This window comes from Ovis canadensis, chromosome X, assembly GCF_042477335.2.
Source record: "Ovis canadensis isolate MfBH-ARS-UI-01 breed Bighorn chromosome X, ARS-UI_OviCan_v2, whole genome shotgun sequence".
Lineage (NCBI taxonomy): Eukaryota > Metazoa > Chordata > Mammalia > Artiodactyla > Bovidae > Ovis > Ovis canadensis.
The window spans coordinates 42,238,519-42,259,842 of NC_091727.1; the positions used below are offsets into that span (position 1 = coordinate 42,238,519).

General features: G+C 39.5%; 1 protein-coding gene across 4 annotated transcripts in view; it reads right to left on the minus strand.

Annotated features, from left to right (window-relative positions):
• Window positions 1-21,324, minus strand: part of CASK (calcium/calmodulin dependent serine protein kinase) — a 382,943-nt gene that overhangs the window by 168,606 nt on the left and 193,013 nt on the right. For all 4 annotated transcript variants that reach the window (XM_070291515.1, XM_070291514.1, XM_070291513.1 and 1 more), the window contains exons 4-5: window positions 13,842-13,919; window positions 9,317-9,389 (exon numbers count right to left, since the gene is read on the minus strand). In XM_070291515.1, coding sequence (XP_070147616.1) covers window positions 9,317-9,389; window positions 13,842-13,919 — 151 coding nt within the window. The remainder of the gene's footprint in view (window positions 1-9,316; window positions 9,390-13,841; window positions 13,920-21,324) is intronic.

Sequence of the window (21,324 nt, forward strand, 5' to 3'; positions counted from 1 at the left end):
ACATATTAACTCAAAGTCGGCCAAAACAGCCAAGTTTCTCCACAGTTACAGCAATACTTTCTTACATAAGTTTTAAAACCCAAACTCATTAGACTAAGAAGAATTGAGAAGCTGATCGATAGTTCTCATTTAACATAAGCAATGCTGAATCAAATCTCACTTCACTTAGGAGTTTTAAAAATATATGTAACTTCTGAAAATCATTATTAAAAACATCACTTTATACCACTATTTAAATAAAAGATACTACACCAAAGTAGACTTCTCTACATTAGAAAAAGGCACAAAAGGAGATATGCAATTTCTCAAGTTACTCATTCTGGTAGAAAACTTCCGTTTTAATTCTCTGTACTGAGCTTATTAATCACCATGTTTATCTTTACACCATAGATGCTTTCATGAATAGGTGATTGCAAATTATGTTGAATTTTCTGTGTAATTGAGGAACTGACTATTTAATGTCATGGCAAATATTTTATAGGAAGTATCACTTTCTAAAATGTATCCTAAATTTGAAGTGTGGATTTCAGGAAAGTGATGCTTTTAATGTGAGTTAACATCAAACACAATTGCAGAAACCCCAAATTTTGACTTAAAGATTGACAAGATTGTGTATTAACAGGCATGACAAAGGTTTATTTCCCCCTTTATCCTTTCACATATACACTCCCATTAAGGCAACCTGCAAACTATTAATCAGGAACATGAACAATTAAGACTAGAACAGCAAAATGAAGGATGGAGTACTCCTCCTGGAAGTGAGTTTCTATTCTTTGGGGAGAACAGGAAGATGCTGGAGAAGGAAAAAAGTTTCCTCCATCCTGTCGGTTTTCCTGACGGGTCTCCTGACCTGAGATGGATTAACAGGAGAAAAAAAAAACCATAATAAATTACATACCTGAGGGGAATATGGCCTCATATCCTCTGGAATATGAGGCTCAAGGACAAGCTGGGAAATTGGAACTTATGAGCCAACTGAGCCAACTGAGAGAAGGAGAAGAGGGTAGGGGTTGGGGACATGGAGATGGAGAAACAAATGTTTGGGAAACAAATGCTTGCTACCAACACTATGGGATGCAGAGGGGACTTTGGTCTCCCTGAGTTCCCCCACCACACCTAGCCCACATTCTCTGCAGACATCTCCGGTGATAGTACTCTTCCTGGATCAGACCCTTTAAATTGTTTCAGGCGGTTAAGGGGGAGGTGAAAAGAAAGACTTCCTGAGTCTTTTGCTTCTTAAAAATAACCAGCCCCCAATAATCTTCAAGCCAAACAGACACATTATGGGGGTGGCAAGTTTTGCTCCCTCCAATGTCAACCCCGCTCTGATCTGGTTAAGGCTGGCTGCAGCCCACCTGGGGCTTTGCAGTCTGCAGAGAGGGAGCTGTTATGAGCGAATATGCGAAGACAAGCTGAGAGGGAATCTTGCTTGGCAAACCACCACAGAGGGGCACTGGTAGTTTGCTAAGCATTTCAATCCTGCAACCTAATGCCATGAGCCTTCTTTGACTGCCCTGGGATTCAAAGTGAACTAATATCAGTGGCAAGAGTTACTACAGTACAAATGCATTGGCTGTATGGTACATGCTTGCCACTGCTGGCTCAGAAGGGAACCAGCAGTGAAAGTACTCGCATCTACTGAGCAAAAGAAAGTTGGAGCTGATGTTTTTTTGAAATGGGGGATGGGTGGAAAAAGAGAAGCAAGGTCATCTTAAATTTATCTTGTATTTCTAAGTATTAAAAACCCCACGATCATGCTGAACATGTACATTATGCTAGACAATCTTACAAAAGTAACAGAGAAGGCAAGCCTGTGTGCTTATTATAATAAAGAACAGAATTTACTTTCATCTTAAGGAAACTCTCAATGTTCTATATAATATAAACATGAGGGACTTTTGGGGAGCTGTGGTAAGAGATGTAAGATAAATGTCAAGAGAGATGGAGGAAGAAATACCATAAGAAATCCACAATGCCACCGCAACTAGTGTGATGTGATGAACGCCCATTTATAATGAAGTCTGGCCCTCAGCTGGTGAAAGGAGAACTGATACCAGAAGGTGGCCAGAGAGCAGCCGGGCGTGTTCATGGGTTAGCAAGGAAACCATTTAAAGGAAGCACACACAGAAATGCTTGGGTGGAGGTTCCTGGCTGAGCAGTTGTGAGATTTGGGGTTTTGCAGTTCTGAGAACTAAACCGGAGCCCCCAAATCTCCTGGGCACAGGCCCTATTCAGAATAGAAAGGGACTGTGTGTCAAGCAGTTTGCTCAAAGAAGTGGCTTAACTTCAACTTGAAGTTAAGTTGAAGTCTTATTAAAATCAGACGTCAGTAGGTCAATGGCGCAGAAAGGTCTGAGGCTTGGTTTTCTCTCCCCACTCAAGTGATGCTTTGTGAGGCATCTCTGGGAGACAGGAGAGACAATAAAACGGCGACTCTCATGGCTGAACAGAGCCAATGAAGGCCAGCAAGGAGCCAGGAGTTGCATTTACTTAAAAAACTGGACTATTTTTTTTTTAAGTACTTTTCATTTAGGGGTGAGAGGAAGAAAACACTGAAACATAATGAAAGTTTTCACATCCTTTCACGAGAAAAAAACAGGAATAAAAGAGAAGGTGATAGAAAAAAGAAATTTGCATACATGCAATATTTAATGCCTGTAGGGAGGCAAAGCATGAGAAATAGAATATTATGACTGTGGGCATCAACCAGGGGTGGTTTTTGAGGGGGCATTTGGAAATGTTGGGAGTCAGTTTTGAGCATCACACAGCGGGGAAATGCTACTGGCATCTAGTAGGTAGAGGTGGCAACACAAAGGGCAGCCCCCCACACTAAAGAACCTGGCCCCCAGTGTGTATGGCTGCTGGGAGATGCTGTACTATGATGACACATCTTCCCAAACTTAAGTCAGTCAGTTCAGTTGCGTGGTCGTGTCTGACTCTTTGATCCCATGGACTGCAGCACGCCAGGCTTCCCTGTCCATCACTAACTCCTGGAGCTTGCTCAAACTCATGTCCATCATGTCGGTGATACCATACAGCCATCTCATCCTCTGTGGTTCCCTTCTCCTCCTGTCTTCAATCTTTCCCAGCATCAGGGTCTTTTCTAATGAGTCAGTTCTTTGCATCATGGCCAGAGTATTGGAGCTTCAGCTTCAGCATCAGTCCTTCCAATGAATATTCAGGACTAATTTCCTTTAGAATTGACTGGTTTGACCTCCTTGCAGTCCAAGGGACTCTCAAGAGTCTTCAAAGAATTATACAATTACATTTTACACAATTTCATATGAAACTGCTTCTTCAAAACAAACAGCTTCCATTACACATCACATGGCACCATAGACTCAAATGTAACCTGATACAACCAAACATTTTTAGACTCAGGTATTCTGATTTCAAAAAGAAATGCCTACCAAGTAAAGAAAAAAGTATTATTAATATAATTCTAGAATGTTTGAAACCCAATGCTTCTGGATCTATGCCAAGAACTTGGGGGGAGGGGAAGGAGGGAGAGAAGGAGAATAAGAACTGGAACAAGGGAGAAAATGGGAATATTCTTGGCTAGCTAAAAGAGACGATTAAATAATTTAAATTTTTCTCAAAGGAATGGACTGTTGCAATGGTCTTCTGTTTTCTTTACTGAGTAAAAAGGAAGAAAACTTTGACAAAAACTCACTATAGAAATCAAAATCTATATACAGAGGAAATCTATATCCATACAAATCACTGAATATCCACTATCTGAATGTGAAGAAAAGCTACTAGGCTGCAAAATTTGTTATTATAAGCAAAGAGTAAGAACATATCCAGTGAAAGTTTAAATTATTAGCCATGGGCAATGTACTGTTATTAAAGTTGCATTATTATTAAAGATTACTACATTGGAAAACCTCTAGAAGGTCCTGAATGAAACTATTTTGGGTTATCTAAGCTACTGAAATTATATTAGCAAATCCTGTGGACAAAACCTTCAAATATACCTGGAATCTACTTAAAAACAAAACAAAAAAATCACTTCCTTGTTACCACTCTGGCCCTGCCAGGCAGGACCATCTCTTGTTTCCCAAGTTCCACCCTGGAGCCCCTATTCAATCTATTAGAGCAACAAAGCAACGTATTCCTGTTACCGTGGAAAGTCAGATCACCATCTGTCTTTGTTCAAAACTCTTTGGTGAATCCTCAGTTCTGTCAGAGTAAAGGTTAAAGGTTCTCCTCCCCTCCTTTCCTCTCTAAGTTCATCTACTATCGTCTCCCCTTTGCCCACTTTGCTTCAATCATACTGGCCTTCTTGCTCTCGCTCAAACAGGCCACTTATGCTCCTGCCTTTCTTTACCCAAAATCCTCCTCCTTTGGTGTCAGTCAGCCCACCGTCTCTCCTTGCCAGAGGTCAACTGCTCAATGTGGCCTGCTTCATCACCCTATTTAATACTGCAACCCCTTCTCCAGCAGTCCTCATCCCTTTGGCTACTCTTTTTTTTCTTCCCTGTAGTCCTTTTCACATCTCTAACCTACTATACAGTTGACTTATTTATGCTCAGTGATCAGCGTCTGTCTCCCTGAACTAGAAAGTCAGCTCCACAGGGTCAGTGATTTGGTCTGTTTTGTTTGATGATGTAGCTCTGGTTCCTAGGATAGTGCCAGACACACCGTAGGCACTCAATATGTATTTTTGGATGGATGTCTTCAGAAAAAAAACAAACCCAATCTCAATTTACCAATTAGCTAAATGTGAACACTACAGTTACCATACGAAATGTATAGATTTCAGATACTGAAATATAAACAATATCAACAATAATGTGTGTCCTGTGTTGACAGTCTGCTTCCCAATTCAACAATGGTGCCTTTTCTGGTGGTTTCTTCTTAACATGCAGTTTGAGAATCACTTCTCTCTTCCCTTCCTTAGACTGTTTCTGGATGTGTGTGTGCATGCTAAATCACTTCAGTCGTGTCCGACTCTTTGCAACCCTATGGACTGCAGCCTGTCAGGCTTCTCTGTCCATGGGACTCTCCAGGCAAGAATACTGCAGTGGGTTGCCATGCCCTCCTCCAGGGAATCTTCCTGATCCAGGGATCAAACCTGCATCTCTTGCATTGGCAGGAAGGTTCTTTACTACCATTGCCACCTGGGAAGTTCATGTTTCCGGATGCTTCCTCAAAATTATTTGGCATGTGCCTTAGATATAATAAACTTACTAAAATTTATTACGGTAACTTTGAGCCATTGCCTACACTATTCCTGTTGCTTGAAATGTCCTCTCATCCTGTTGTAACTCTCCCATGACTCAAGACTAGCAAATGCAACTTTCTCCATGAATTTTCTGACTCTGCCTTTTAATATTTCCCACCCCATACCTTGGATGATAATTATTTGTTTTGCCTATCTGCGAAGATGGCCGTGAACAAGTTCTCCTATCCTTGTGCACATATGTTGCTTCTCTAACTAAGAGGCGCAACCTGTTTTTCCTCCTCTTGAATCCAGGCTACTCTTGTGACATTTTGACTAACAGAAGGCAGAAGACATAACATGGTGCCAATTCTAGGTTGAGGCTTCATTTTTGCTCCTTTGGTGCCGTGAGACACTGTCCTGCTAGAAAGGGAGGCCATGAGGTGAGAGAGAGGTTCTGAATGAGAGACTGCAAAGAGGACCTAGCCAGCTTCCAGCGGTTCTATTTACTTCTGCTGAGATGTCAGAAAAGTGAGTGAAGGCTTTGTGGATACTAGCCATGCCACCTTAGCCAACAGCCTGTGAGCCAAAATTGAGCAGTCCTCCTCAAGCTTTGCCCAACTGCAGAACTGAAAGCAAATAAATGGTGATTGCTATAAGTCACTGTGTGTTGATCTGTAGTAGCTGGTAACAGATACAGTATCTCATCTGTCTACTGAGACCATAATGCCTTTAGGGCTCTAAACACAGTATACTGTGTGAAGTAGGTACTTGGATATTTGTTGAATAAATCAATCAGAATGTAAATGAAAGCTGAAGCATAGTATTCAAACATAACTACTTAGGGATTGTATTTGGTTTTGGATTGTCATTATACCACGGCCAACCAAAAAGCTGACTGACTATATTATTGAAAGTATTACAGTAGAGTGTGTTGTCCATCATTATTTCTCATATGATACTGATATAATTACCTCTCAAGAACAGAATTCAAAATAAAATTGCTTCTTACAACTCAGTAACAGAATTCCAAACAATCTGATTTAAAAAGTGGGCAGAGGATCTTAACAGACATTTTTCCAAATAAGACAGATGGCCAACAAGTACATGAAAAGATGCTCAAAATCATTAATCATCAGGGAAATGCAAATCCCACAACGAGAGATCACCTCCTAATCTGTTAGAATGACTATCATCAAAAAGGTAAGAAATAACAAGTGTTGGTGAAGATGTAGAAAGAAAGGGAACCCTCATACACTATTGGTGGAAATGTAAATTGGTGCAGTCATTCTAGAAAACAGTATGGAAGTTCCTCAAAAAACTAAAAATAGAACTACCATATGGGGGCTTCCCTGATAGCTCAGTTGGTAAAGAATCTGTCTGCAATCCAGGAGACGCCAGTTCGACTCCTGGGTTGGTAAGATCCACTGAAGAAGGGATAGGCTACCCACTCCACTATTCTTGGGCTTCCCTTGTGGCTCAGCTGGTAAAGAATCTGCCTGCAATGTGGGAGACCTGAGTTTGAACCCTGGGTTTGGAAGATCCTCTGGAGAAGGGAAAGGCTACCCACAACAGTATACTGGCCTAGAGAATTCCATGGACTGTGTAGTCCATGGGGTTGCAAAGAGTTGGACACTACTGAGTGACTTTCACTTTCAACAAGAACTACCAAATGATTGAGCAATTTGACTTCTGAGTACTTATCTGAAGAAAACAAAACCACTACTTTAAAAAGATATTTGCACCCCCATGCTACTGTAGCATTATTTACATTAGCCAAGATGGAAACAACCTAAGTGTCCATTGACGAGGAAATGAATAAAGATATAGTGTGTGTGTGTGTATATATATACACTCACACACTCTATATATACACTCACACACTCACAACAGAATACTACTCAGTCATAAAAACGAATGAATTCTTGCCACTGTGACAAAGTGGATGGACCGTGAGGGTATTATGTTGAGTAAGTCTGATAGAGACAGACAAATAAGATTTCAGTTATATACTGAATCTCAAAATCAGAACAAATGAACAAACAAAACAAAACTCACAGACACAGAGACCAGAATGGTGGTTGCCTGAGAGAAAGAGGGTTGGAGGGACAAAATGGGTGAAGGGGGTAACTGGTACAGACTTCCAGTCACAAAAATAAATAAGTCATGAGACGTAATGTACAGCCTAGTGACTAGTCAATAATATTATATTGTACATTTGCATGGTGACAGAGAGTAATTAGACTTACTGTGGTGATCATGTCACAATATATACATATATCATTATGTTGTATACCTGAAACTAATATAATGCTAAATGTTAACTACATCTCAATTTTAAAAAATCACCTCTTGAGCAACAGTCTTTAACACAATGCTACTATATGAACTCAGAATTTGTTTTACATATTTTTACACATTGTATTCATTTATTTGGGGCTGTGCTGGGTCTTTGTTGCCTCGCAGGCTTTTCTCTAGTTGCAGTGTGCAGGCGTCTCATTGCAGCGGCCTCTCTAGTCGCGGAGCATGGGCTCCAGGGCATATGGGCTTCCGTAGCTGCAGCATGTGGGCTCGAGAGTACAGGCTCAGTAATTGTGGCGCACGGGCTTAGTTGCATGGCGCACAGGCTCAGGAGTTGCGGCATTGGGATCTTCCTGGACCAGGGATAGAACCCATGTCTCCTAAACTGGCAGGTGGATTCTTTACCACTGAGCTATCAGGGAAGCCCCCTGTTTTACATATTTTAAGTTTTCAAATGATCTTTTTTGGGGGGCCTTACTGTGTGGTATGCAGAATCCTAGCTCCCCAACCAGGTATCAAACCCATGCCCTCTGCAGTGGAAGTATGGAGTCTAAACCACTGGACCACCAGGGAACTCCCACAGATTGTCATTTATGGAGATATAGTTCATTCTGTATATATGCATTTTCTTCTATTAATTAAATGCAAAAGAATAACACGGCATATTGCTATCACTGGCCATTCCCCACCCCCCTTATCTTTCTACACTTCTCACTCTCTTTGTTTGCGTAACTGAAGAATACTTGATTATAAAAGTGCTATGCATCCGCCGAGTTGTTTAAAATGTTGAGTGGAGATAATAACAATATCGCTTTCCTATCACCACATTTGAAAAGAATAAGATATTTTACAACTAATTTACACTAATGTGTATTTTGTACATTTCTCCAATGATTTTTTCATTGCTATTATAACATTCCACTAGATGGGTTTGGAATTGCTCATGCTTTCCCCTCAGCTTTTAACCACCAGAATTTCAGTTAAAATTTCTCAGATGTTATAGAAAATTTAATTAAATTCTACTTAATTGTCTTAACCATTAAAGTCCACTGAAGAAGCCAGGCCTTTGATGTTATTTCTTGAGAGAAGAAGAGCTCTGTACCTACGGATGCTATAGGTTAGAGAGAAACCAGTGACAAAATAGGAGCACGTGAAAGTGGACAACAGGGCCAGAGAGAGCACAGGGGCTCTCAGTGACTCAAGGCCTTGAAAAGGGGTGGGCATGAGCAGGAGGGCCATGTCTTCCTTTCTTTCATGCTTCCTTGTTCCCCTGACACCATAATGAGCCAGGAACTGACAGCTCTCATGAATTGATACTGGGATCAAACAGGCATAAAAACTGAATAATGGTAATATTCATATTCCTAAGGGTACAAACTATAATTTATGACTTCAGACTATGTTTCAAAACTCTCTGCAAAGAAAATAAAATGCTGACTATTCTACATTGCAACATTACAGAAGTGTAAGTGTGATGAACTATTCTATATCAACCAAATTCTCATTTTCCCCTCAATTAACTTAGTGCAGGATACTGTTTGTTCTTCCTATTTGCTAGATTTTCACACTTCTCTTACACACACACACACAATGATAAAGAAAGAATAATGGAATTTTAGAATGCATGTACATTTTAATAAAAATAAGGAAATGGAAATGATAAAAAATTGTTCCTATTAAGAATTACTAAACCCTCCAAATATAAACCAGTTCAACAAATTTTTATTTGTAAGTAAAATTAACTTTAAGATGTTCTTCATAAAAACATTAAAGAAAAATTTCTCATTACTATCATTGCTATAAGTCAGTATCTATTCACAAATATTAAAGCTAGTAATAAAAATGACTTACCTTCACATCCCTGTGAATTATGTTATTATCATGACAATAGCGTAGAGCTTCCAGTATCTGTCTCATGTAATGACTGTAGAAAAACAAAAGAAATCTAGAACTGTAAAAAAAAAACTTTTATTTTTAAAACTTAATATACAATGTCCCTAGTTTGTAACTCCCACGTTCGTACTCGCTGCCCACAGACACTTTTTGTTTGAGCAGACAAGATTGGTGGAATGCACAGCTTAGTAATGAAAAAGTTGGCAGATGCATAAATTAATGAGCTTTATGAAGAAATGTGTTTTACATTTTCTAAGATACCTAAGTCAAAGGAATTTTCACACATTCACACAGCTTATAGGTAAAATAGCTCTGCAAACTAAACATTCAACCTTAAAATATGAAAAAAATAAATAACAGTTCTCTGACACTCAGTTAATTTTACTTAGTTACTCTGGATTGCTATTGAGTGAGCAGTGCTCAGAAGTACACAAAGAATTCTAACTCAAGGGGTAGAGCCTTTCATCTGCCAGCAGAGGCTGGTTAGCTGTCTTATTTCCATTTAGCTCTAAGAATAAACAAGAGAGAACCCCCTTATGCCTATAATTTCTTTTTGCAACATAATCAAGTATTAGATGGAGTATCCTTGAACAAAGCAGATTCCTTCTGGGCTGAAGTCCTAGGAAAATCAAACTCCTCACAAGGCCAGCAGGGTCCACCGAGGCTCTGCACTGGGTCCAGGAGAAGAACAGAGGAGGAGTGAGCATTTAAAAGTGCTCATAGGGTCAACCAGCCACTGGGTGTGACAAGAGCAGTTCATTCAGTATTACTTGAGAACTTACTTCGACTTCCTTTTCTCAGTTCTAAAGTTCTTCTGTAGTCCTACTGTTTCTCTTTTTCTTTAAGGGTCTTTTTCATCTTCTCTTCCTCTGAATTTTATTCCCTACATATCTGTCATTTTCTTTCTACTATCTTCCTTTCTCATTTTTCCCCTTTTCCTTCCCAACCAGCCATGACATAGAAATGCAATATACTTAGCATTATTTATTGGTTAGTGTTTATTTAATTTTGTTTTTTTTCTATCTAGATCTTTCATTCTCCAAACTTTAAAATAAAGGCTGAAGAAAGCTTATCTCTGGAATTCCCTTAACAGAATGTCCCTGGCTAAGGACTGCCTAACATAAAAAGAACCCAGGATCCCTGAGGCATCAATGGCTTTGTGGAAGATGGTGCATAAGCTATACCATTCTCCAAGATACACAATGGAGATGCTTCATAATTGAAATGCTCCCCTCCGTGTGTGCAATCTCACAGACCTCATGTAGAGACCTCATCTATTCTGGGTCAGCGGTGCTTTTCTGATGCAGGAAGAAGTGAAGAGCTGCCCTTAAAAGGCCCAGATCTCGCTCAGCTTCAGCTGGGTCTTTTGATTGGCTGTATCCTTACGATTGTTCAGTAAAGCCTGGTGCTAGGGAAGAATCTCTCTCTGATTTGTGAGAGTTTGATTTGATAATCTGATCCTGTGTGTTAGTTTACTCCACAACTCGTCACCTCTGAAAAACAGAGGTAATCAGTAATTGGGTTGTAAGGACTCAGTGCAGTTTTCTTTCATGTCACGCTTTGCTACTCCTCTCGAAGGTCGGCCAGTTGGAGAAAAACACTATCAGTATGACTACTTGGTGTCTGAGTCTTCTTTCACTTGGTCTCACTAGAACAACTGATACAAGCTGCATTTCCCCACAATGGAGTATAGGAACAGAGAGAAGGAAAGTAGAAGTCATCTGGTTGAATGCTCTAAGCCAAAGGAAGGATCTATGTGCCCTTGGTTACATGGTCACTGGTACTCTGCAACAGGGGACAAAGCTAATCAAACTTGCTGAGGTCCCTCCCTATTGTCATTTTTAGGAAGGGTTTTAATAAATTTTGCCAAATCTCTCTCTTTGCAGTGTCATTTATTGATCCCAATATTACTCTTTTCTTTGGTCCATTCTGGTAAGCTTCTTTCATAAAATCACCATTGTAACAGCAACATAGGTGGATTTTTAAAATCAACAGACTTTCATCTTGATGTACATAAACATCTAACTTTCCTATAATCTCAAGATTGTGAGAGTCCTCCAGTCATTTCACTCTATGACATCATCTTTACAACACTGGTATTCTTTATGTTCTAACACCTAGCACAGTGGCAGAGACAGGCTCAAAGTTAAAGAAAAGTAATAGAAATGAGTAGTTCAGTTCAGTCGCTCAGTTGTGTCCGACTCTGTGACCCCATGAACTGCAGTATGTCAGTCCTCCCTGTCCATCACCAACTCCTGGAGTTTACTCAAACTCATGTCCATTGAGTTGGTGATGCTATACAAGCATCTCATTCTCTGTCGTCCCCTTCTCCTCCCAGCATCAGGGTCTTTTCAAATGAGTCAGCTCTTTGCATCAGGTGGCCAAAGTATTGACGTTTCAGTTTCAGTATCAGTCTTTCCAAAGAATATTCAGGACTGATTTCCTTTAGGATGGACTGGTTGGATCTCCTTGTGGTCCAAGGGACTCTCAAGAGTCTTCTCCAACACCACAGTTCAAAAGCATCAATTCTTTGGCGATTAGCTTTCTTTATAGTCCAACTCTCACACCCAAACATGACTACTGGAAAAACCTTAGCTTTGACTAGATCGACCTTTGTTGGCAAAGTAATGGATGAGTATGGAACAGAGTAAAAGCAGTAGTGGTTTAACATCAACTCTGATAGTCTATCTGCCAGGTATTCCAGTGTCTTTGTGGTTCAAAAAGGAAAAAAGTCATCTTCCTCCATCAAGTTTCACTGTTTTATAAAATCAACGTCCAAAATATTTAGTTTTCCCTATTTGATACTGCTGTTGAAAATAACAATATGGGAAAATACAAAACTCTAATTCTTGAAGAAATAAATATGAACAATGCTATGCAAAATCTGAGGGTTTCATTTAGTAGGAGAAAGTGGCATACCACTATGCCATAAGAAAAATCAAGATAGCACTGATTATTAAAGAATGTTTTTTAATTCTAAAATACAATATAAAATAAAAACTTTTGTGATAAGAATACTAAAGCAAAATGGGATTAAAAAAAAGAAAACCCTAGAATATACTTTTAGTGAACATGGCACAAAATAAAAAAGGATATTTGGCCTCAGTTCTACCATGAATAAATCAGGAGTTAAAGGAAGGAACTAAAGTTAATATATATAAACTCTCATTTGCTTCCTCTCCCTAGCTCCAGGAGTAGAAAACAGCAGCTACCTAAAATTTAGTATATTCTTTATCTTGTGTTATAGTTATGGCTGCTCCACCTCCCGAAATGGGGGCCCTTGCTGTTCAGTCAGGAGAAGACTACACAAAGAATTTGAAGAAAGTCAAGTCACTCTGAGCTTAAAGTTGCATGGGGGTTGGAGAAGGCAATGACACCCCACTCCAGTACGCTTCCCTGGAAAATCCCATAGACGGAGGAGCCTGGTAGGCTGCAGTCCATGGGATTGCGAAGAGTCGGACACCACTGAGTGACTTCACTTTCACTTGCCACTTTCATGCATTGGAGAAGGAAATGGCAACCCACTCCAGTGTTCTTGCCTGGAGAATCCCAGGGATGGGGGAACCTGATGGGCTGCCATCTATGGGGTCACACAGAGTCGGACATGACTGAAGCGACTTAGCAGCAGTAATCCCTAAGCTGTTTTCAGCCATATCTGTCCATTGTGCCATAATTATAAAAAGAATGGTAGGAGGGAGAATGTTATAATCATTTAATGGTAATTGTTTCCCAAGTGGTAGAAAGTTTTAATAAATACTTATAGGTTTGAACCCTTTAACATACCATGGTTAGTGACTAAAGAGGGTTGCTGTAACCCATGTATTAAAAAGGCAACTTATTGGAGCAGGTATTTATGATATGATTGAGTGTCACCAAAGCAGAAAGCTGTACTGCTCCAAATCTATAGGCAAGTGACCCAGTGCATGGCTCCTGTGATTTTTCATATTAAATCTTTATTTTGAGTAGGGACTTCTCCACTTGGAACAATGATGACTACTTGATTGGGAGATCCAATATATTTAGCAGAAAAACTGTGCTGTTATTTCTGTTCTTCTGCTGTTTCGTGCTTTTTCTCAGATTAACCGGTCACAAAACAATCTGCTATCACTAAAAGGCAAACTGAAAACTAACGAGGCACATCTGCTAAAAAGCAAAAATCGAACACACACCAAAAAAACCCCAAGTTTCCTTCTACATAGTTCCTGACTTATAAAATTCCTCTTTGTATAAAAGTCATCAGAAATGGAAAAGATGGCAGTGGTGATGTTAAATTCTAAATCCATATAAATAAATTCACTGTTTAATATTTTGTATTTCCAGTCACTGTTTGGCTCCACCAAGGCACATTAAGAGATGCTCCTTGTAAGAAAGAGTGGCAGCCTGCTTGTCATTCAAAGAGCAGGACGCTTCATGTGATTTCCTTGTCACGTGATTTCCCTTTTACTTCTACCTTTACTTTGGGAAGTTGATACAAATTACATACCTGGCAACAGCTTCACTGTATACGAAACCAGCATCAGCTCGTTTTACGATTTCAAAACACAGATCTGCTCCATCCATACTGTAGAGAGACATGAAAAAGAAGATAAGGAAAGAGAAAATTTCAGGAAAAAAACATTGAAAGTGAATACATTATAACTAAGTTTTTAGTTGACTTATAGCTAAAGATTATAATAAATGATTTAAATCTCCTTTTGATGAAAAATAGATACCAATTATAAAGGACATTATAACCATCTTAACATTGAAATCACTGCGAACGGTGACTGCAGCCATGACAGTTTTTAAAAGACACTTGTTCCTTGGAAGGAATGCTATGACAAAACTAGACAGTGTATTAAAAAGCAGAGACATCACTTTGCCAACAAAGGTCCCTCTAGTCAAAACTATGGTTTTTCCAGTAGTCAAGTATGGATGTGACAGTTGGACCATAAAGAAGACTGAGTGCCGAAGAACTGATGCTTTTGAACTGTGGTGCTACGGAAGACTCTTGAGAGTCCCTTAGACAGCAAGGAGATCAAACCAGTCAATCCTAAAGGAAATCAGTCCTGAATATTCATTGGAAGTACTGATGCTGAAGCTGAAAATCCAATACTTTGGCCACCTGAGGCTAAAAGCTGATTCATTAGAAGAGACCCTGATGCTGTAAAGATTGAGGACGAGAGAAGGGGGCAACAGAGGATGAGATGGTTGGATGGAATCATTGAGTCAATGGATACGAGTTTGAGCAAGTTCAAGGAGACAGTGAAGGACACGGAAGCCTGGCTTGCTGCAGTCCATGGGGTTGCAAAGAGTGCAACACGACTGAGGGACTGAACAACAACAACAGCCTTCTTTATGGTCCAGCTCTCACATCTGTATATGACTACTGGAAAAACCATAGCTTTGACTATACGGACCTTTGCTGGCAAAACAGTGGGGCATTGCAAGTTGGGGCATCCCCGACCAGGGATGGAACTCATGTCCCCTGCATTACAAGGCAGATTCTTAACCACTGAATCACCAGGGAAATCCAATAACTAATTAATTAATAATCATTACTAATATTACTCTTCATCAAGCATCATGGAAAGCATTCCTTGTTTTATCTCCCTTCATTTTTACTATCACCCCACGAGGTCAGCATCCTTCATGTTCTCAAATAATTTGTCTAAGTGAGTAGACACGTATGTGACAGGGACAGAATTCAAATCCCTACCTATATTCGATGCTCTTTCCATTATCTACAGCTACACCTACTAAGTGTGCAAGGAACAAATATACATATTCAAGCTCAACAGTTCAAACACAGCATGAAGTTCTAAAAGAACAAGTATATTTTATACTTTCAACATATTCCCACCCAAAACCTGGCAGAATACTAGGCACACAGTAAATATTTAATGATTGGTTGACCATATTATATGAAAATACTTTCACATTTATATGAAGCTTTACCAAGTTTACCTAGTTTTCATTTCACGGCCAATGAACTTTTGCCAATGCTCAATAGGATTCTTTTCTCAACTGATTTTCATGATGGCTCAGTCTACTGTGAAGTATGGCAGGGCCTATTCTGCATCATCAGAAATAAAACCCAGATGAATGTGACCATGCATCTATGTGAACAACCCTGATCACCTGCAACAGTCCTACAGGCAGAGTTGCTAGGTCAAGAGGCAGAGAAAAGAATGCTTTTGATACATATACTACTGGAAAACTTCCAACAATTTACTCCTCAACTACCGAGTGGGAAAGTGTTCTTTCCTCTACTTTGCTTGCCTCTCCTAGGATGATTATTCCTTTTAATCTTTGCCAATCAGATAGGAGGAAAAAAAGTCACCCATAAATGCTTTCATTTACATTTCCTTGATTACTAGAGAGGTTGAATATTTTTCATTTCTTTGTGTTGTGGGGAGAAGAAAAGCACTATTTTTAAAGCTGGCTGCAGTTTAAGCTTGGATGGTTCATTTGTGAAGACTAAAAACACATAGTGAGGGAATTAGAGTTTTGTTTAGCCTTTTTCCTTTTAAATTGCGAAATGTGAGGATAAGCACTATGCATCTTAGATGAGAGAAGAGCTGGGCAAAGAAGAGAGCTAAACTGATTGCATCATAAAGCACTAAGAATCCTTAGAGCCAGAGGAAGGCTTTTTGGAGGGATCTGAAAGGGGGAAAAATCCTAAGGGTGGAAGAAGGTAGCAAGGTGGTGAGAGGCAAACACTTAAAGAGGGAACCAGTCAGTGGGAAATAACTGGAAATCATTTACTGCCCTGGGCTACAGTTACCAGCATGAATCGATTCATGTTCCTGGACATATGTGAAAATACTAGTAATTGAAATGACAATTTCTACATATGCATATACACATATGAAATTATTTTTAGGTTTCTAATCTTTTCCACTATTTTGGTATCTAGTCTGATACCATTTTTAATTCTGCAATAGTATCTATTTTAGTATTTGGCAAAATAAGTCTCATTTTGTTATTACTCTTTGCCAACATTTTCCTATGAGACTCTTTTTTCTCCCAGCTGAAATTTAAAATCAATTTCTCAAACACTAAAAAGTTTTTTAAAAATATTTTGCTGAAATAGTATTATATTTATAGATTACCAAGTAGAAATTAACATTTTCCTAACATTCCCATCTGTGAATGATATCCATCTCCATTTCCTTTTATGTCTCTGAGTTAGAATTTTAAGGTTTTCTTCATATTGGTTCCAAATATTGATTATTGGGTTCCCTACCCCAAGGCATTTTATGTTTTTAGTTGCTATTATAAATGGGATCTTTTGGCTATTATACATTTTTTAATACAATGGTTCATAACCAGGGGTACCAAACAAAACCGCCTATGTAATGTTTAAAACATGCATGCATGCTCTTTGAGGCTTTAGTCTGAAAGTAAGTCATTACTGTGAAAGTAATTTTTCTATTATTAAAGCTATTTGATTAGTTATTTGTAACATTGATTTTAAAGTAAAATTAATATTGATATTAATTTCAAATTTCATGAGATATAGAAAGAAAAGCTAAAAATACTTTTATGCAAATTTTACTCATCATAGAAACTTAAAATATACATATTCACAAAACATACAATCCCAGTATAATAATCTTGAACAAAAAGTTCAATGTCTTAATTCTTGACAAACTTTACTTGATAATATGCTTTTAAAAACAATTATAAGGCGTCTCTTATTGGTTTTCTCTTTGGCTTCCCATCTTAGGGTGTTTCTGAGGCTGCCAAGAAGCTTCAATAAGCATGCTCTGAATTTCATTAGTTGGTTCCATTCTGAGGGAATGAAATGAGAAAGAGAAGAAATCCTGCTATGGAAGAGTATGGGGAATGTTTCTTTACTAAACCCAGAGAAAAACTATGGGATGTTTACTCTGAATTGTCAAAAGTGGTGGGATTATCAATGATCTTAACTGCCCCTCATTTCATCTATCTGAATTTTAAAACTTTTGTAATAAACATGCATTACTTATAAAAAATTTAAAAATTAACCAAAAACAAATGCTCCAAACAAACAAAACAGATCACAGGTCTAGAGGGACAAGGTATGGCTGTAAGTATGTGGAAGGGATCAAAACATTCCAGCCCCAAATATGCCACTTTAGCAGAGGATTATTTTGAGCTGAAGGCAACTGAAAATCAGCAGATACAGAAAAACTCTCTACTCTCCTCCATTCTGCCTAAAAATGGGACATTAATTTCCCTTTATTAAAGGGACAGAAATTTCCTTTTGTAAAGGTGTTCCCCTCTCATGTACCAGGAAGAAGAAAACCACACTTACCTGTGTAACAAACCTTATTAAATTACTCTTTTTTACCATATTTTCTGATTACCTTCCTACAATTTACTTCCAACCTTAGATACCCAAACTCCCCCTTCCTTCCTTTGTCTAGGCTCTTCACTTTCACTCTTTGTTAAAGTGGTATATAAGGCTCTGGGTCTCTGTGGGTTTCACTTTTTCCTATGCATATGCCCGCTCCCTACTGCCCACTATGTGCAAACAAAAATCTTTTCTCCTGTTAATTTGCCATTTGTCTGTTTAATTTGCAGGCCCGATGTACTTGATATAAGAGTATGGAGAAAGTTTTCTTTCCTCCTCTACAATCTATTCTATAAAAGCAGAGAAAGAGAAGGCTCGTAGGAGACTAGTACCTTCTTGTATGAAGAAGCGCTTCTCAAATTAACTGTGATGGTGGTGGTGGTATAGTTGCTAAGTTGTGTCTGACTCATTTGTGACCCCACAGACCTGCCAGGCTCCTCTGTCTGAGATTTCCCAGGCAAGAATACTGCAGTAGGTTGCCATTTCCTTCTCTAGGGGATCCTTCTGACCCAGGGATTGAACTCGTGTCTCCTGCATTGCAAGTGGATTCTTTACCATTGAGCCACCAGGGAAGCCCCACTGTGATGAAGGATTACCTTTCACCGCCCCCTCTCCCCACACACACTCTAGCATATTAAGAGCTAATATATTTTTTACAACATACAAAACCACATGCTGTGATTTCACAGCAACATAAATTATTCTAACAGTTTCTGGATGTTTATACTCAATTTCTGTTCTTATCTCATTATAGAGTGGTAAATGACTGGTAGACTAGAATTTGCAAACTATTCTTTGAGGAGCAATGTAAAGAACAGATCAAATCTGGATTTCTCTGATCAGCATTTCCCCCGAAGGTGATACAAACAACTACAAAATCTAGATGAAATATTGGGTACGGAAAAACTCAAACTTTCTGGCCAGCCCAATAAAATTTTTTTTAAGTGTTAAAGAATTAACAGCATAAACAGTGAAAAACTACCTATGAGAACAGAGAAAGGATTAGAACTCAAAGAGGGAAGCAAGAGCTGCTTCTGCCCTGGGGATATGGAGGGGTTATGGAAAGAAGGCAGCTGTGGAGGCAAGAGGTTTCACTTCTGGGGAATTCTATAGAAGTGATGGGCTTCCCTGGTGGCTCAGATGGTAAAGTGTCTGCGTGAAATATGGGAGACCTGGGTTCAATCCCTGGGTTGGGATGATTCCCTAGAGAAGGAAATGGCAACCCACTCCAGTATTCTTGCCTGGAAAATTCCATGGACTGAGGAGCCTGGTAGGCTACAGTCCATGGGGTCGCAAAGAGTCGGACACGACTAAGCAACTTCACTGATGCAGATTTACAGGGTGATCCAAGAGGAGAGAAAGTGCTATTCTTCTCACAAACTACGGAAGAGTCCACCAAGGGGTAAGGCTCTGACAAAATATCTCATACTCCAGGGTGGAAACATAAGGAGTTGCATTTTGAAAATTGCAGTATACAATATATTCTGGTGGGCTGCCGTCTATGGGGTCGCACAGAGTCGGACACGACTGAAGCGACTTAGCAGCAGCAGCAGGTAGTGGGGTGGGGTGCGGTATGCCAGGAGGAGATTGATTGATTTTAAATATACTTGACAACAATAACTTATAAGTCAGGAGGTATACTTTAATTTCTAGGTCAACTACTAAGTTCTTTTTCTTTGACTAGACCTTTTACCTATGTGTATAACTCTATAACATTATGCATTCAGTTCAGTTCAGTCACTCAGTTATGTCCGACTCTTTGCGACCCCATGAATTGCAGCACGCCAGGCCTCCCTGTCCATCACCAACTCCTGGAGTTCACCCAAACTCATGTCCATCGAGTCCGTGATGCCATCCAGCCATTTCATCCTCTGTCGTCCCCTTCTCCTCCTGCCGCCAATCCCTCCCAGCATCAGAGTATTTTCCAATGAGTCAACTCTCCACATGAGGCAGTGGGTTGCCATTCCCTTCTCTAGGAGATCTTCCTGACCCAGGGATTGAACCTGGGTCTCCCGCATTGTAGGTAGACACTTTACCACCTGAGCCACCATGAAAGTCCCCCAAAACAGTATGCATTAGTCATTCGAAAAACACTAGTCCACTGAGTTATGCAGAATTTCCTAATATTGACATGTTTGATTACATGATATTAAAAATCACTGCTGATTACATTAGAAACACTCTAAGTCCTGGGGGGCTTCCCAAGTGGCTCAGGGGTAAAAAATCCACATGCCAATGCAGGAGATGCAGGTTCAATTCCTGGGTCAGGAAGATCCCCTGGAGGAGGAAATGGCAACCCACTGCAGTATTCTTGCCTGGAAAAACTCATGGAAAGAGGAGCCTGGTGGGCTACAGTCCATGGGGCTGCAAAGAGTCGGATATGACTGAGTGTATGCACACACGCATGCACACACACCCCTTTAAGCCGTGGGAAGCTGTTAAGCTCATGGTGGCAGATATAAGTTTTCCAAAATTCTAATTTTCACTTGAAAATTTTGAATTTCATCATCGGCAACAACTACTGTGAGTTATTTCCCTGGAAGCAGCAGGCTTGCTTTGTTCATTTTTCTAATTGAATGTCTGCCACATACTCAAGTTTGGGTAACTGTGGCTTGTCTGTTAGTCATCCTTTCAAGTAAAAGTGATGTCACACACACACACACAAAATACTCGTTTGGATTACAACTCAAGATATTGCAGAAGTGGCTTTCTAAGACCCAACAAAATTGAAAGAACTGCAAGCAGAGTATGTTTTCTAATCACAGTATAGTTAAGTTAGAAACTTAAAAAATAACTAGAAAATTCCCAAATGTTTGGAAATTGAGAAATACATGCTAAATAACCTATGGATCAAAGGCAAAATCACACTGAAAATTAAAAAGCATTTCTAGTATTTCTAATAATGACAATAAAAACTACATATCAAAACTCATGCAAGATTGAGGCATTACATTTCAAGACTGGGGTCTTGCCATTATTAAACCCAGAAATATAGAAATGGCTGAAAGAAGCAGTTGGGGCATAGATCCAATCTTCCAGTATGGAAAGCTAGCTACAGCCCCATCCCCAAAACACACACTCCTCAGTGCTGGAGAAACTTATCTTGTATCAGGTAATCCACTGATGACAAATAAAATACATTAATACAACCTTTTCAGTGGACAATTTTATAATGCTAGACAAAGGTCTTAAAAATGGGCATGTCCTTTGATCCACTGATTTCATTCCAAGGGAAATAATCAGATTATTTGCTGAGTTGTAATGACAAGGGTTTCTCCACTGATCTTCAGCAGCATATTGGGCACCTACTGACCTGGGGAGTTCCTCTTTCAGTATCCTATCTTTTTGCCTTTTCATACTGTTCATGGGGTTCTCAAGGCAAGAATACTGAAGTGGTTTGCCATTCCCTTCTCCAATATGCTACTGGAGATCAGTGGAGAAGTAACTCCAGAAAGAATGAAGGGATGAAGCCAAAGCAAAAACAATTCCCAGTTGTGGATGTGACTGGTGACAGAAGCAAGGTCTGATGCTGTAAAGAGAAATATTGCATCAGTTCAGTTCAGTCGCTCAGTCGTGTCCGACTCTTTGCGACCCCATGAATCACACAGGAACCTGGAATATCAGGTCCATGAATCAAGGCAAATTG